The sequence below is a fragment of the Geotrypetes seraphini genome, chromosome 5 (genome assembly GCF_902459505.1).
Source record: "Geotrypetes seraphini chromosome 5, aGeoSer1.1, whole genome shotgun sequence".
Classification (NCBI taxonomy): Eukaryota; Metazoa; Chordata; class Amphibia; order Gymnophiona; family Dermophiidae; genus Geotrypetes; species Geotrypetes seraphini.
Genome location: NC_047088.1, coordinates 2,664,747 through 2,680,796, shown reverse-complemented (window position 1 = coordinate 2,680,796; position 16,050 = coordinate 2,664,747). Strand labels below are relative to the sequence as shown.

Genomic DNA, 16,050 nt, shown 5'->3' with positions numbered 1-16,050 from the left:
TTGACCAGAGGGCCGCCGTGTGAGCGGACTGCTGGGCATAATGGACCACTGGTCTGACCCAGCAGCGGCAATTCTTATGTTCTTATGGATCTAGATAGGCTACAGAGGGACAAGTGTCTCAAACTGCTATTTCTTCTATCTCTTCTCTCGCAGGGTCCAATTGCCCTGGGGAATTCAGTTTGTTTGAGTCTATGACATGGCACTTGTGTATCGTCTGAAGATATTGGCAGAAGTCCTGGATGATCTAAAAGAGTGGGTACCAATTAAATTTTGCCCTGATGCAGCAGATTTAGAATAAGGAGGACATCTGCAAAATACTGCCCACATCGGCTTTGATGTTAGTGGCACAGATAACCTGTTCTGACTGAAGCGGCATAAGAAGCTTGGTCTGAGGAAGAGTGAAACTCTCTGGATACAAAGTTGCAAAATAAGTGTTACTTTAAAAGTGATTTAATTGTGCAACGGTATATACTGCTGATAGTAGCAAGCTGTATTGGCCCCTTTTGGCTACAAGAAAAAAATGAAAAAGTTCTGATCTGATCCAATTGACAGTAAAAGCTTTAAAGAAATTTTTGGGTAGTGATTTTAACAGAATATTGATGAAAATTAATTAAAGAATAAATAATTTGAAAAAAGAAAAATAAATATAAACAAATATATGGCTGGGGGGGGGTTGCCAATGACTGGAAAATGGAGCAAATTAAGCAAACTATGCTGAATATTCTAACAGTGCAGATTGAATATCTTGACTGTGCAGAGGGCTCCAGAATCCGAGGCTTTATTCCCCCCTAACAACAGAAAGATCTTTTTTTCTTAATTATTTAGTTTAAATAGACCTTTTTCTTAGATATATCTGGACCAAAAACCCAGAGCCCTGCCCAGTGGTGTGCTTCGGTTCCATCTACTGGAGTCTCCATCAAAGCTCACTCCAGCCCATCTTAACCATCCCAGCCATCGAAACCCTCCCCAGCCCGTCCTCAACTGAATGTTCATAACATTTATTAGCCAAGAGACCCTACAATTTGAGAGTGGGAATTATACCTAGAAATAGTATTAAATTGACCACTTGGTCAGACATATTTTATTTATTGCTAGATTGCACTTGTGTGTGTGGCCTTACCGCAGAAGGGCTACTTGGAGGGGGTAATTGTTACCATCCTAAGGGCTATGTAATAGCGACTGTTGCAACCTATGCTAAGGCTTGGAAAAACTTTTCAGCACTGGTGTGCTAAGCAGAATGTAGAGCCTTTTATAGGCTCTGATGTCCAAGGTACTTTCATGTCTTCTGGACAGGCTTGAGAAGGGCCTGGCAGTTAGTTCCATCAATGTGCAGGTGGCAGGCCTCTAGCACTTTCTGGTTCAAGTGGAGAAAGTTCTTTGGCTTTCCAGCAAGATATAGCCAGATTTTTTGAAGGGAGCGTTGCGGCTGCATCCTCTTGTTTGGCAGTCTTACCTGATGCATAATCTTAACATTTTCTTACAGGACTTCAGTAAGGCTCTGTTTGAGCCCTTACATGAGGACTTGCTGATAGATTTTACAGTTAAGATGGTTTTCCCTGTTAGTTAGCATTTCAGAGAGCGGGGTCTTGGAGATCCAGGCTCTGTCGTGCAGATCTACGGAGGCTGGTGTCTCCCTGCGTGCGTTACCTTCTTTTCTGCCAAAAGTGGCCTTGGCTTTCTGCGCAAATCAGGAAGTCCAACTGTCAGAGATCCTGGGCACAGGTTTGAAGACAAAGGCCAAAAGTTTGGCATGCTAGATGTTAGGAGAGTGCATCTCCATTATCTCGAGGCAACAAATGATTTTTGTCTCTCAGACCATTTTTTCCACTAATGAGTACTAGCCGCCTGGGGAAGCCAGCTTCTAGGGGCTCCATGTCAAGATGGATTCGGAGGGCTAATTTTTCAGTGTACACTGGGTGTGGTAAGCAGCCACAGATTTTTTTGGAGGGCACACTCTACAAGGAGTGTGGCTTCTTCATCTGTGGAGTCCTGGGAAGTTCCGCCTGAGATTGTGCAGCTATGTGGTCCACCCTACATACTCTCACAGAATTTTGCAGGGTAGATGTAGCGGCACAACTCGACACTACTTTTGGGTCCTTGGTGCTAGCAGTAGGCTCATCTGCCCTGCCCTGCCCTAGATTCAGGGGACTGCTTTGGTACATTCCATTGGTTCAAGACTCATGGCCTTTTGCATTAGAAGGGAAGATTAGATTCTTACCTCAATAATCTTCTTTCTAGTAGAAAGGCCTGCCTATCAGTGCTTATTGTCTTAGACAGGTAGGCATTTTCAGATGATGGAATTTTTTCCTATACAACAGGTCAGAAGAGTGATGAGCTAACGCTTTATTGCATGGCCTCTTAGAACTACATATGTGTTAGTGATGGTTGTCTCAGGTAAGTGGCTTGTTTGGTTCCACCTTGTTTGAGGGATGCTTTTTATTGGCATTGATTTTTTTTTTTTGGGTGGGGGCATTTAATTGCTGCATGGCAGAATAGAATGGGTTCGGTCATGGAGTTCCCCGTATCCTGCCTCCTTATTTCTTCTCTTCTAGTAAATGTCAACTGCTTGGGTACAAACTCAGGAGCTACATCACAGCCCTGGGAGGCAGGAGGTGAAGCCAAGAAACACAACGTGTGACTAGATGTGAATAATCTACTGGTTTAAGACTTGTATGCCTACTAGAAAGATGATTATTGAGGTAAGAACCTAATCTTCCCTTTTACTACTGCTACTTATCTCTATAGCCCTGCTAGAAGTACATTGCGCTGTACATTAAACATCTAAGAGACAATCCCTGCTCAATAGAGCTTACAATCTAATTAAAACAGACAAACAGGACAAATAGGTGTTAGGGAATGTCTCACAGAGGGAATGATAAAACAGACATAGGCACTTTACAAGTGAATAGGAGTTACGAGTTAAAAACAGCCTCAAAAAAGTGGGCTTTAAGTCTAGATTTGAATACTGCCAGAGATGGGGCTTGACATACTAACTAAAGAATGACACGGGGACAAATTTGTCCCTGTCCCCACAGGAACTCAATTTTCCCATCCCGTCCCTATGAGTTTTGTTGCTGTCCCTGACCCATTTCTGTAAGCTCTGCCTTAACCACACAAGCCTTGAACACTTATGATTTTAAAATGTTTGAGGCTTGTGCACATGAGGACAGAACTTGCAGGAATGGAACAGGGATAGGAAAAGAACTTGTGGGGACAGGACAGGAAAATGAGTTCCCATGTCATTCTCTAGTACTGACTCAAGCAGTCTGTTCAGGTGTAGTTCCAAGTTCCTCTTTCCCACATGCATCACTTTGCACTTGCTCACATTGAAGGTCATCTTCCATTTGGATGCCCAGTCTTCCAGTATCACATGATTCTCTTGCAATTTTTCACAAGCCTCTTGCAATTTAACAACTTTGTGTCATCAGCAAATTTAATTATCTGACTAGTTATTCCCATTTCTAGATCATTGATAAATATGTTAAAAAGCAGCGGTCCCAGCGCAGACCCCTGGGGAACCCCACTATTTACTAGGGCTGAACAATTAATGCATTAGTAATGTGATTAATGCATCAATTGTTCAATGGGAACAAAAAAAATGTAATGGGCTCCACTGGAAGTGAAGTCAGGCTGAAGACGATGTCGGAGGAATGTTGTATTACTGCTTTCTCTCTGCTTTCCCCACCCCAAAAGACCTGCCTTGCCACTGCCACCCACAGAGAGCTGCCATTTCCACTGCTGCTCACCTCCAGAGATCTGCATTGCTGCTGCCATCCAGCCCTGGAGAGCTGCCATTTCTGTCGCTGCCCACTCCAGGACAGCTGCCTTGCCGCCTGCTATGTTTCACTATAGCCCCTCCCTCTTACTAACCTTTTATAGCCTGCCGGCAGTGCTAGTGATTAAAGAAGAGAACTGCGTGTAAGCTCACTGGCTTCAGTATCTCTCAATTTCTTCAATCCCTGTAACATCAGAACAGGAAGTTACATTAGGTGTTCCAGTGTAAGCAGGAACTGAAGAGACTGCGAGAGGCTGTGGAGATGGCAAGCTTGCTGGCAGTGCTCTGCTTTAATCACTAGCACTGCTAGCAGGCTATTAAAGGTTTGTTAGAGGAGAGAAAGTCCCAAACATGGAAGAAGGGAGGGAGGAAGGAGAGAGCGAGAACGCCCAGGATTGATAGGAAGATTTGCTGGGAGAAAGGGTGATGTTTGAGAGGGCTAGATTCTGGAAATAGAGATGGAAAAAACAAGGGAAATGGTAACAGAGGAGGGAAGGAGAGAAATGGTGAGCACAGAGTGATGGGCATAGGGAAGGGAGGGAAGAGAAAAGGGAAGAGAAGGTACCCATGGACAGGAAAGGAAGGGGAGGGCAGGGAGATGATGGTGCCCAAAAATGTCAGGAAAAGGAAGAGAAGAGATGGAAACTAGACAGATTTGAAGAAGTGGAAAAAAAAGTTGATCATGAAAGATGGATATAGGACAGAAAGTAAAGAAGAGAAAAGAGTGAATAGATAGAGCACAGGGAAGCAGAATCAGAGATGCGGAACATGATTAGAAAGATAAAATCACCAGATAACACAGGTAAGATATATGATTTTATTTTTAGTTTAGTAAGGAAGGTAATGGGATTTGATATATCACCTTTCAATGGGACAACTGAATTGAAATATGTCAGTTTTGAGAATTTGTGGCTCCTATGTATAGATTGCACTATACAGGAGGAAATGTGAAGGGGTGCTTTATCCGATTAAAAATTTTAATTGTGATTAATCATATAGTTAAAAAATTTTAACTGATGTACAGCCCTACTATTTACCCTTCTCAATTGAGAATACTGACCATTTAACTGAACTGTCTGTTTTCTATCCTTTTAACAGTTCTTAATCCATAATAGGAAATTATCTCCTATTCCATGACTTTTTAATCTTCCTCAAAAGTCTTTCATGGGGTACTTTGCCTTTTGAAATCCAAATACACAATATTGACTGGCTCACCTTTATCCACATGTTTATTCACCCCTTTGAAGAACTGTGGTAGATTGTCAAGGTAAAATTTCCCTTGACTAAATCCATGTTTTGTCTCATTAATCCATGTTTATGTATATGCTCTGTTTTATTAAACTTGATGTACTGCATATAACCTTTAACAAAACTCAGTGGTTTACAATAAAATCATACACATAATTATAAAGAAAAAGAATGCCATAAAATATATTGGAAAGACCTATTCTGAACATCCAATAATATTGTCACTAATGGAATTCCTCAAGGGTCTGCACTGGAACCTGTGCTATTTAATATATTCATAAATGACCTGGAGACAGAAATGATGAGCGAGATGATAAAACTTCTGCATGACACAAAAGTAAAGTCATCAAAATGACTCAGGATTGTGAAAATTTATAGAAGGATAATTTTAAGACTAGTAAACTGGGCATCATTTAACAGATGATATTTAATGCAGACTACTGCAATGTGATATACATAGTGAAAAATAATTCCAGCTATGGATGCAAAGTGCAGGGTTGTGAGTTAAAGAGTCATCAATCAAGAAAAAGATCTTAGGGTCATTGTGGATAATTTTTTGGCAATTTTCACCCAGTATACCTTGGCTGCTAACCACCCCCCTCAAAAAAAAAAATCCAACACAAACAGACAATTCCTAACATTCTGAAACAAAATGGAGGACATCCCTATGTAGAGGTCCCACACTTTGAATACTATGTGCGGTTCTGGACACCCATTTAAAAAAATGATAACAACTAGAAAAGGTTCAGTTTAGAGAAGTGCAAAAAATTTTGATGAAATGACACGCCTCCTTTCTGAAGAGAAGCTAAATAACTTGGAGATGAGATGATTGAGAGGAGCTACAACAGAAGCTCATAGAATTACAGTGGGATGAAATGGTTAAATAAGGAGGGGCTGTTTAACCTGACACTCCATTAAACTGATGACCAGGGCAGCACATAATTAAAATGAGGAATCTGTTACCCAAGGATATGGTCAAAATGACCAACATAGCATGATTCAAAATAGAATTTAACAATTTCCTGGAGAAATAAAGCACAGTTACTTACCGTAACAGGTGTTATCCAGGGACAGCAGGCAGATATTCTTGACTGATGGGTGACGGCACCGACGGAGCCCCGGTACGGATAATTTTAGAGTGATTGCACTCTAAGAATTTGGAAAGTTCTGGTAGGCCGCACCGCGCACGCGCGAGTGCCTTCCCGCCCGACAGAGGCGCGCGGTCCCCAGTTAGGATAAGCCAGCTAAGAAGCCAACCCGGGGAGGTGGGAGGGACGCAAGAATATCTGCCTGCTGTCCCTGGATAACACCTGTTACGGTAAGTAACTGTGCTTTATCCCAGGACAAGCAGGCAGCATATTCTTGACTGATGGGTGACCTCCAAGTTAACAAAAAGAGGGATGGAGGGAAGGTTGGCCATTAGGAAAACAAATTTTGCAAAACAGATTGGCCGAAGTGTCCATCTCGTCTGGAGAATGCATCCAGACAATAATGAGATGTAAAAGTATGAACTGAGGACCAAGTAGCAGCCTTGCAGATTTCCTCAATAGGAGTGGAACGGAGGAAAGCTACAGATGCTGCCATCGCTCGGACTCTATGGGCCGTGACAGAACCTTCCAGTGTCAGTCCGGTCTGAGCATAACAGAATGAAATGCACGCTGCCAGCCAATTAGACAACGTACGTTTAGAAACAGGACGTCCCAATTTATTCGGATCAAAGGACAGAAAGAGTTGGGGAACTGATCTGTGGGGTTTCGTACGCTCTAGATAGTAAGCTAGAGCCCTCTTACAATCCAAAGTATGCAGAGCCTGTTCCCCAGAATGAGAGTGAGGTTTCGGAAAGAAGACAGGCAGAACAATGGATTGGTTGAGATGGAATTCAGAGACAACCTTAGGGAGAAACTTTGGATGTATACGCAGAACCACCTTGTCATGATGAAAGACTGTAAAAGGTGGATCTGCAACTAGTGCATGTAGCTCACTCACCCTCCTGGCAGAGATAAGAGCAATAAGGAAAAGTACCTTCCAAGTGAGAAACTTGAAAGGAGTGGTAGCCAAAGGTTCAAATGGAGGCTTCATTAAGGCGGAAAGAACCACATTGAGATCCCAGATAACAGGAGGGGCTTTAAGAGGTGGTTTCACATTAAAAAGACCTCGCATGAACCTGGACACCAGGGGATGAGCTGAGAGAAGTTTTCTATGAACCGGCTCATGGAAGGCAGCAATGGCACTGAGATGGACTCTGATGGAAGAAGACTTAAGGCCAGAGTCAGACAAACAAAACAAATAATCCAACAATGTCTCCACTGCCAGGGAAGTGGGATCAAGATGGTGAAGAAGACACCAGGAAGAAAATCTTGTCCACTTCTAATGGTAACATTGCAGAGTGGCTGGTTTCCTGGAGGCATCTAGAATGGAACGAACGGGCTGAGACAAAAGAGTATCATGAGAAGTCAGCCCGAGAGATACCAAGCTGTCAGGTGCAGAGACTGGAGGTTGGGATGTAGAAGGGTCTCCTGATGCTGTGTAAGCAAAGAAGGAAATAGTGGAAGAAGAAAAGGTTCCCTGGAACTGAGTTGAAGTAGAAGGGAGAACCAATGTTGCCTGGGCCACCTCTGAGCAATCAGAATCATGGTGGCTCGTTCCCTCTTGAGCTTGAACAAGGTTCTCAACATGAGAGGCAGAGGAGGGAAAGCGTACAGGAACAGATTGGACCAGTCGAGGAGAAATGCATCCGTTGCCAGACGGTGAGGAGAGTAGAGTCTGGAGCAGAATAGGGGCAGCTGGTGATTGTGAGGAGCTGCAAAGAGGTCTATCTGAGGAGTGCCCCATTGAGCGAAGATGGACTGTAGAGTGAAAGGATCGAGTGTCCACTCGTGAGGCTGGAGAATTCTGCTGAGCTTGTCCGCTAAGGAATTCTTTTCTCCCTGAATGTAGATAGCTTTCAGGAATAGATGGTGATTTATGGCCCAAGCCCAGATCTTCTGGGCTTCCTGGCACAAGAGGCGAGAGCCCATCCCACCCTGCTTGTTGATGTAGTACATCGCAACTTGATTGTCTGTGCACAGCAGGAGAACTTGAGGAAAGAGAAGATGTTGGAAGGCCTTGAGGGCATAAAACATCGCTCTGAGTTCCAGGAAATTGATGTGATGCTTCTTTTCCTGGGCTGTCCAAAGGCCTTGAGTTTGGAACTCGTTCAAATGAGCTCCCCAGGCATAAGGGGAGGCGTTGGTGGTGATGACTAGTTGATGAGGAGGTAGATGGAGCAGAAGACCTCTGGAGAGATTTGAGGATATCAACCACCATTGTAGAGACTGACTAAGAGATGATGTGACAGATATGTGACGTGAGCAAGGATCCATCGCTTGGGACCACTGGGTAGCTAGGATCCATTGAGGAGTGCGCAGGTGAAGACGTGCGAAGGGTGTGACATGAACTGTGGAGGCCATGTGACCCAAGAGTATCATCATTTGCTTGGCAGAGATGGAAAGTTGTAGAAGCACCTGCTGACACAGAGATTGAAGCGTTTGAAGACGGTTGGATGGCAGGAACGCTCTCATGAGGACTGTGTCCAAGACAGCTCTGATGAATTGAAGTCTCTGACTGGGGATGAGATGAGATTTGGGTAGATTGATCTCGAACCCCAGAAGTTGAAGAAACATGATGGTTTGGTTGGTGGCCAGGAGAACAGTCTGAGATGAATTGGCCTTGATTAACCAGTCGTCCAGGTAAGGAAAGACCTGAAGGTGGTGAGATCGTAGAAAGGCAGCCACCACAATCAGACATTTGGTGAACACTCTTGGAGAGGAGGCAAGACCGAAGGGCAGCACCTTGTATTGGTAATGACAACGATTGATCATGAAGCGTAGGTACTGTCTGGAGGCCAGATTGACCGGTATATGAGTGTATGCTTCTTTGAGATCGAGGGAACATAGCCAGTCACCTTGATTGAGAAGAGGGTAAAGAGTGGCCAGAGAAAGCATTTTGAATTTCTCCTTGACCAAGCATTTGTTTAGATCGCGAAGTTCTAGAATGGGTCTTAGATCTCCTGTCTTTTTGGGGACTAGAAAATAACGGGAGTAGAATCCCTGCCCTCTCTGATCTAGAGGAACTTCCTCTATAGCGATCAGAAGGAGGAGGGATTGAACCTCTTGAAGAAGGAGGGAAGACCGAGGAGTGTTGAAAGCAGACTCTCTTGGCAGACTTTGGGCAGGAGGTGTCTGAAAGTTGAGAGAGTAGCCGTGGCGGATGATGTTGAGGACCCATAGGTCCGAGGTGATGATTTCCCAACGGCTTATGAAATGTATAAGGCGTCCTCCTATGGGCTGTGGAAGATGAGTAGAAGGAGGAAGATTGGCTATGTCCAGGAGAACCAAGTCAAAAGGGCTGAGTTGACTTTTGAGAAGGAGGAGGTTTCACTTGCTGTTGCTGCTGGGCAGGTCGAGCAGGTTGCCTCTGTTGTTGCCTCTGACGCCTGGGTTGTTGCTGTGTTTGAGGTAAGGGACGAGCCACAAACCTTCGTTGGTAGGCCGATTGTTGACGAAAAGGCCTAGAAGGTGGGGTCTTCTTCTTTGTCTTAAGGAGAGTATCCCATCGAGTCTCATGAGCTGAAAGTTTCTGAGTAGTAGAGTCCATGGATTCTCCGAACAGCTCATCCCCTAAGCAAGGTGCATTGGCCAGTCGATCTTGGTGATTGACATCGAGTTCGGACACTCTGAGCCAGGCCAGTCGTCGCATAGCCACTGACATAGCCGTGGCTCTAGAGGTCAGCTCAAAAGTGTCATAGATTGATCTGACCATGAACTTGCGCAGTTGCAAGAGCGATGAAGAAGTTTGGCGAAAGGCTGATTTCTTACGGTCAGGGAGATATTTCTCAAAAGATGACAAACTTTGAATAAGATGCTTAAGATAAAAGGAAAAATGGAAAGCATAGTTTCCTGACCTGTTCGCTAGCATTGCATTTTGATACAGCCTTTTGCCAAACTTATCCATGGCCTTACCTTCCCTGCTAGGAGGGACGGAAGCATATACACTAGCCCCCATGGATTTCTTTAAAGTAGACTCTACTAATAAAGACTCATGGGGGAGTTGAGGCTTGTCAAAGCCTGGAATTGGTATAACCTTATATAAGGAGTCCAGTTTACGGGGAGCTCCTGGAATGGTCAAGGGTGTCTAGATTTTTGTAAAATGTCTCTCTTAAAATATCATGGAGAGGCAGCTTGAGAAATTCCCTTGGAGGCTGGTCAAAGTCAAGAGCATCTAAAAATGCCTTGGATTTTTTGGATTCAGCCTCCAAGGGAATAGATAAAGAGTCACACATCTCTTTAAGAAAAGAGGTGAAAGAAGTTGCATCAGGTTTGGAAGATGGATCAAAACCAGAAGGATCCTCGTCCCCTGATGAACACTCTCCCTCAGAGAGGAAAGGCTCTTCTGAATCACCCCACAGATCAGGGTCCCTCACCTGAAAACTGCGGTCTCGTGACTCCGGTGTGGAGGGTTCTAGGTGTCGAGTTTTATGAGTCGACTTACCAGACCTCTGTGAACCGGTACCGGGAGATGTTAAGGGTTGTGCCGGTGCCGATGTTTGAACAGCCTGGTGTCTCGGTTCCGGTGCCAAGACTGGCATTGATACCGAAGAAGTGATGTGCCCCGGTACCGACAAAGTGGATGCCGATAAAGGGGGCTGCTGCACCGTCGGTACCGGCGGCTCAGACCGGACCGGGACTGGAAGGCTCGGAGTCAAAAGAGCAGGTAGTAGCTGTTGGAGTTGTTCCTTTAGCTGGACTTGCAGGACTGCAGCAATGCGCTCGTCCAATGAAGGCACCGGTACCGCTTTTTTCTTCTGCGGTACCTTGGGTGCCGCTCTATACTCCGAAGAGGAACCCGATGTCGAAGGGCTCACCTCAATTGGAGCGGAGCGCTTCCGTGGGCGCCTCGTGGTCGGCAGGATTGGACTCGCTGCTACTGAGACTGGAGGACGCTCCAACGGGGAAGGCTTCTTAGCCGGCTTACCTGCGGGGTGCGACGCCGGCGCGGTGTCGACGAAGTAGGTGCCGACTGAGATGGAGCCGACGTTGGTGCCGGTGGTGCGGAATCAGATATCTCGGCGCCGAACAATAACTGCTGCTGTATCTGGCGGTTTTTAAGTGTTCTCTTCTTTAAAGTCGCACAGCGGGAGCAGGTAGACGCTCGATGGTCAGGACCAAGACACTGCAGACACCAGTTGTGTGGGTCTGTCAGTGAAATTGGTCGAGCGCACCGCTGGCACTTTTTAAACCCGGGTTGAGGGGGCATGAAAGTGAATACGGCTTCTGCCAAATCGAAGGCCGAGGCCTCGATGATGGCAATAGGCCCCGCCGGGGCTAACCGAAAACTGAAGAAAAAAAATTAAGTTTTTTTTTTTTTTAAAGAAAAGAAAAGAAACAACGGAAATAAAATTTCCAAAAGGGTTTATGCGAGCGGGAAGGCGATATTTAGTAGAAAAAAGAACTTTCAACAGCCGTTGAAAGAAACGCGTCTTCTTAGCTCCGCGGAAACTAAGAAACTGGGGACCGCGCGCCTCTGTCGGGCGGGAAGGCACTCGCGCGTGCGCGGTGCGGCCTACCAGAACTTTCCAAGTTCTTAGAGTGCAATCACTTTAAAATTGTCCGTACCGGGGCTCCGTCGGTGCCGTCACCCATCAGTCAAGAATATGCTGCCTGCTTGTCCTGGGATAATTATTAGTACAGATGTGGGAGAGCTCTTATCAAAATGAAATTAAATATTTAGTCTTTAATTAATAATTCAAACCAAATAAAATAAAGACCTCAGATTCCCAGTCAACTTGATCATATATAGATCTTGGACAAACACCTCATAGGCCAGCAAACCTCTAAAATTTTTTCAAAAACTTATTTCAATGATGAGTAAACAAACAGGAAAAATGCAGGTTACATTATAAGGGCATTTTTGACATTTGTTTACTCATCATTGAAATAAGTTTTTGAAAATTTTTTTGAGGTTTGCTGACATATGTGGTGTTTGCTCTTTGCATGTCATTAATATGTATTTGATCAAGTTGACTGGGAATCTGAGGTCTTTTTCCTCTATCTTATTTGGTTTGAATTATTGAAGACGGAAGGTTTTGGAGGGTGATGTCACCTATTTGGAATATCTTTTAGATGCCCTGATTCCATTGTTGATGGTAGGCTTAATTTTGGATAGATCTGAGATGTTTGTGCTGCAGGGTAGGGGGAACCATCTCTTACTACAAAAGACACATTTGCTGAGGTAAATAGTGATCCTCAATGTATGGACTGGCGTGAATAACCCACCTTATTGGGGCTGTCATGGGAGACAACATTATTTCATATTAATGGAGAAATATAGGGTTGGGATGTCTCTTAAACAGAACATAAGAATTGCCATCTCCGGATAAGACCCTAGGTCCATCAAGTCCGGCTATATACTCTTTTTTTTTTTTTTAATAATCTTTATTCATTTTAAAACACTTTCAATAAGTGGAAACAGAATAAATTAAACATTTAACACTTTAGACATCACTTTAAATTTTACAAGATTCATACAGATCATTACCCTCCCCCCACCCAACCTAATTTTTATCAATAAAGTAACTATAAAATTTTATCATAGTTTCAGAAATACATTATACATATTTTAAACATAAATTACACATATATAATCAATCAGACTTATTTATCAAACCTCAAGAATATCACCCTTCCCCCTATTACCATCCGTATAAATAATCAATTAAAAAACTTTATATTCTCCCCACCCCCCCTATATACTCTAATATGATTTGATCAAGTGGGAACAGGAGAGGTAAGTTTGTCGTTTTTTTTCCCCTTTTCCTCTGTAATTGCTTGGAATCACATCTGACCAACTGGTTTGGTAAAGACTGGTGCAGATATCAGAGTCAAGACTTCAGTTGTGGCTTATGGTTGGTTGAGGTTTCATTAGCAGGGGGGAGGGGTGTTAATGGGGGTATGTGGATTATTTTGGTTATATTTTTCATGACTCATTTTGTTCTCTTGGAGATATTCATAAAAATCTAAGTGTCACTTAGGGGCAAATTCAATAAATGGTGTCCCAATTTTAGGCAGTGGTAGGAATCCTACCATTGCCTAACCAGCCAATTGGGACGCACATTTTTAGGGGGAAAAAAACCTACCTGAGACAGGTGGCCTAAACTGTAGGCATTTTCACAGGTCTAAGGAGATGAATAGGAACACCTAAACTCACCCAAGGCTGGGCATGGTTTCACCTGGAAGTGGCCTTGGGCAAGTTTAAGTGGACCTAGGTGTTTCCTTAGAGCTGCGATAAGACATCTGAAATGTAGGCCATTAAAATACTGGCCTCCGGCCGAACATTCAACTGAAAGGTACCTGGGGGAGGGGGGGCAAGGGGGTTGGGGATAGAGTTAGGGGCGTGTGGTGAGGGTTTTGGGGAGGGGGTGGCAGAAGGGACTGGGTATCCATCCTGCCTGGCTTGCCTTAGGGGTTTCGGAGGTTCCAGCAGGAGGAAGTGAGCATCCCTTCTGCAGGCCGACTTCGCAGGAGGGAGAGGGGATCGGGGGTTCCCTGCCACAGCTGCTCAGTTGCTCATGGCAGGGGTATTCTCTTGCCACGATCAGCTGATGGCAAGGAATCAGGCATGATTCTCTAACCGGCACCTGTGACATGGGTACTAGTTAGAGAATCGGGCATCTGTCCTTTAGGGCAGATGCGATTCTGTATAGGACGTTGGTGTGCGATTTTCAGCTGCTTCTTAGGTGGCTGCAGAAACCAGCATCCTATACAGAATTTCCTCCTTAGTACGGAAGCTGAAAGAGGAAAGGCTGTTAGGGCAAGTAAAGAAACTGTAAAACACTGAACAACTTGAGTATTTTTTGATTAATTGTACCTTTATTCGTTTGTTCAATAAAAATGGTTTAATTATAAAGACTGAAGAATTAATTTCCATTTTGACTGTAAATATTTTGGTGGAATTTTCAGTTTGTGAGGTGATTTTGGTTATTTTATGTTTCCATTTTTTGTTATTCAGACTATCCCTGGAAAGGAGCTATGGGAAATAAAACCTATTTTCTGGGTCAATCAGGTATTTGCGACCCAGATTGGTTATTGTTGGAGACAGGATGCTGGGCTCAATGGGCCTTGGTGTAACTCAGATGGCTTTTCTTATGTTCTTGTGAAATAGGGAACTATAGGGGACACAAGAGAATGAGGAAGAAAGAAGTCTGAAGAAGGAGCAAATAAACAACGAGACATGGTGAGTGAACAAAGAGAGAGTGCAAGAGTAGGGAAGACAGAAAGAGAGGGAAGATGGTGCACAGAATGGTGTGAGGCAAAGGATTAGCCACCCTGAAAAGAGCCCTTTTAAATCACAGGTCTCTTTTCAAACTAGAAAAAGCCCAACTGGACCTCTTTTCCTCACTTTAGAAATACTGATCTCCATAAATGTGGCCAAACAATGCCTGGCCCTACTCATTAGCCCAAGTGTTGTCCCCCCCACCCAAAAGGAAATGACATCAGTCCAAATTCTGTGATTTGAATGGCAGAACAAAGAACAGAGAATCAGAATTATATGGGGTGCATGTCAGTATAGGAGTGTGTGATTGTTGAAAAGGAGACAAAGATCATGTTTCTCACCATTTTGAGAGATAAAACTCATAAAACTTGACAGGACAACGCAAAGGATTCATTCTATTCTCTCGCTGCTCCAGCACAGGCATTTCCTGCTCCCTCTTCCGCTTGGCTGAGCTGCCTTCTATGAAAGAAAGGATACATGTCTGCTAGAAGGATGCTACAAGAACACTGTTCAAAGAAAAATAAATAAGAAGAAATTGAGACAAGCAAGAAAATGGGGCAAGCAGAAAGGGAGGAGAAAAAAATAAATAAAAAAAATCAAAAAGCAGTGAATACCCACTTAAAGCAAACCATGCATTAAAGTAGGTGTTTGTTTCACTGATCTAACATACATTACCAAATGAAAAAACAATTGCAGAAATATTCAAAAAACAATTAAGAATAAAAACCCAGCATGTCTCATCAAAGAACAACAAGCTTTTATTAGTTATGACAGGGGTTGCCATCTAACACATAACCAACAATTGGAAAAATTACAGAAACCTTAGTTATACATTATGCCATATATTTAAAATGGAACGTGCAATAGCAGTACAAAGAGGGACATATACTAAATTTATAAAAATATGGGGGCCATTGGCAAAATATTGTAGTATATTCTCTTTTCCTTTTTTAGAACACTAATGGGGGGAGGGAGTTGGAAATAATGTTACATATCATGTTATACTATGATATATAATATGTGTATATTTTTTATTGAAAATATGATGAAGGGTAGGTGGTAGGGGGGTTATTGATTTTACTAGATGTTTATATGGCAGATATCAAAGTGCTATTCTGGAATAATTTGTTGTAATATACTCTTTTGTGCACTTGTTTAATTTGAAAACGAATAAAGAATTATAAAAAACAACAAACAAAAAAACCCAGCATGTCTTGAATGTATAAGGTTTTCAAAACCTCTCGACTCCTCGATAGAAGCCCCTTCCACAGCAATAACAGGCATGAGAATTTTGCATAGCAGTTTTTGTCTATTCTTAGCAGAATATCTGCAGCAAACTGAAATCTTCAAATCCTGCAACCAATTTTCAGTAGAAAGTTTGGGAGTACTTTTTTTCTTACCAAGTACTTTTGCTTTGAGCTTAAGATCAAGAATCATTGCCTCCTGAAAGGTGCACCTGCTTTCTAGTGCCAGATCTGTGGCAAATTGCAAAAGGTTTTCTTTGTAATCTGCCTATACTTTGCAACACTCAGTTTTCCTTCTTTCATCAAAAGCCTCTATTCCCAACACAGAAGTCAACTTTTGAAAGTGTGTTGGGGTGCTAAACCTATGAACCCAATACAAATGTCCTCTCTCTGTCTCTCATCTCAAAACAAGGCATGGTTGCTTGTGAGCATAGGAGCCAAGAGAAATGACATTTCCCAGGACACAATCAGCTT

General features: G+C 43.4%; 1 protein-coding gene across 13 annotated transcripts in view; it reads right to left on the bottom strand.

Annotated features, from left to right (window-relative positions):
* The window catches only part of ZMYM3 (zinc finger MYM-type containing 3), a 677,821-nt gene that overhangs the window by 11,258 nt on the left and 650,513 nt on the right, over positions 1 to 16,050 (bottom strand). For all 13 annotated transcript variants that reach the window (XM_033945153.1, XM_033945158.1, XM_033945160.1 and 10 more), the window contains one exon: positions 14,674 to 14,791. In XM_033945153.1, coding sequence (XP_033801044.1) covers positions 14,674 to 14,791 — 118 coding nt within the window. The remainder of the gene's footprint in view (positions 1 to 14,673; positions 14,792 to 16,050) is intronic.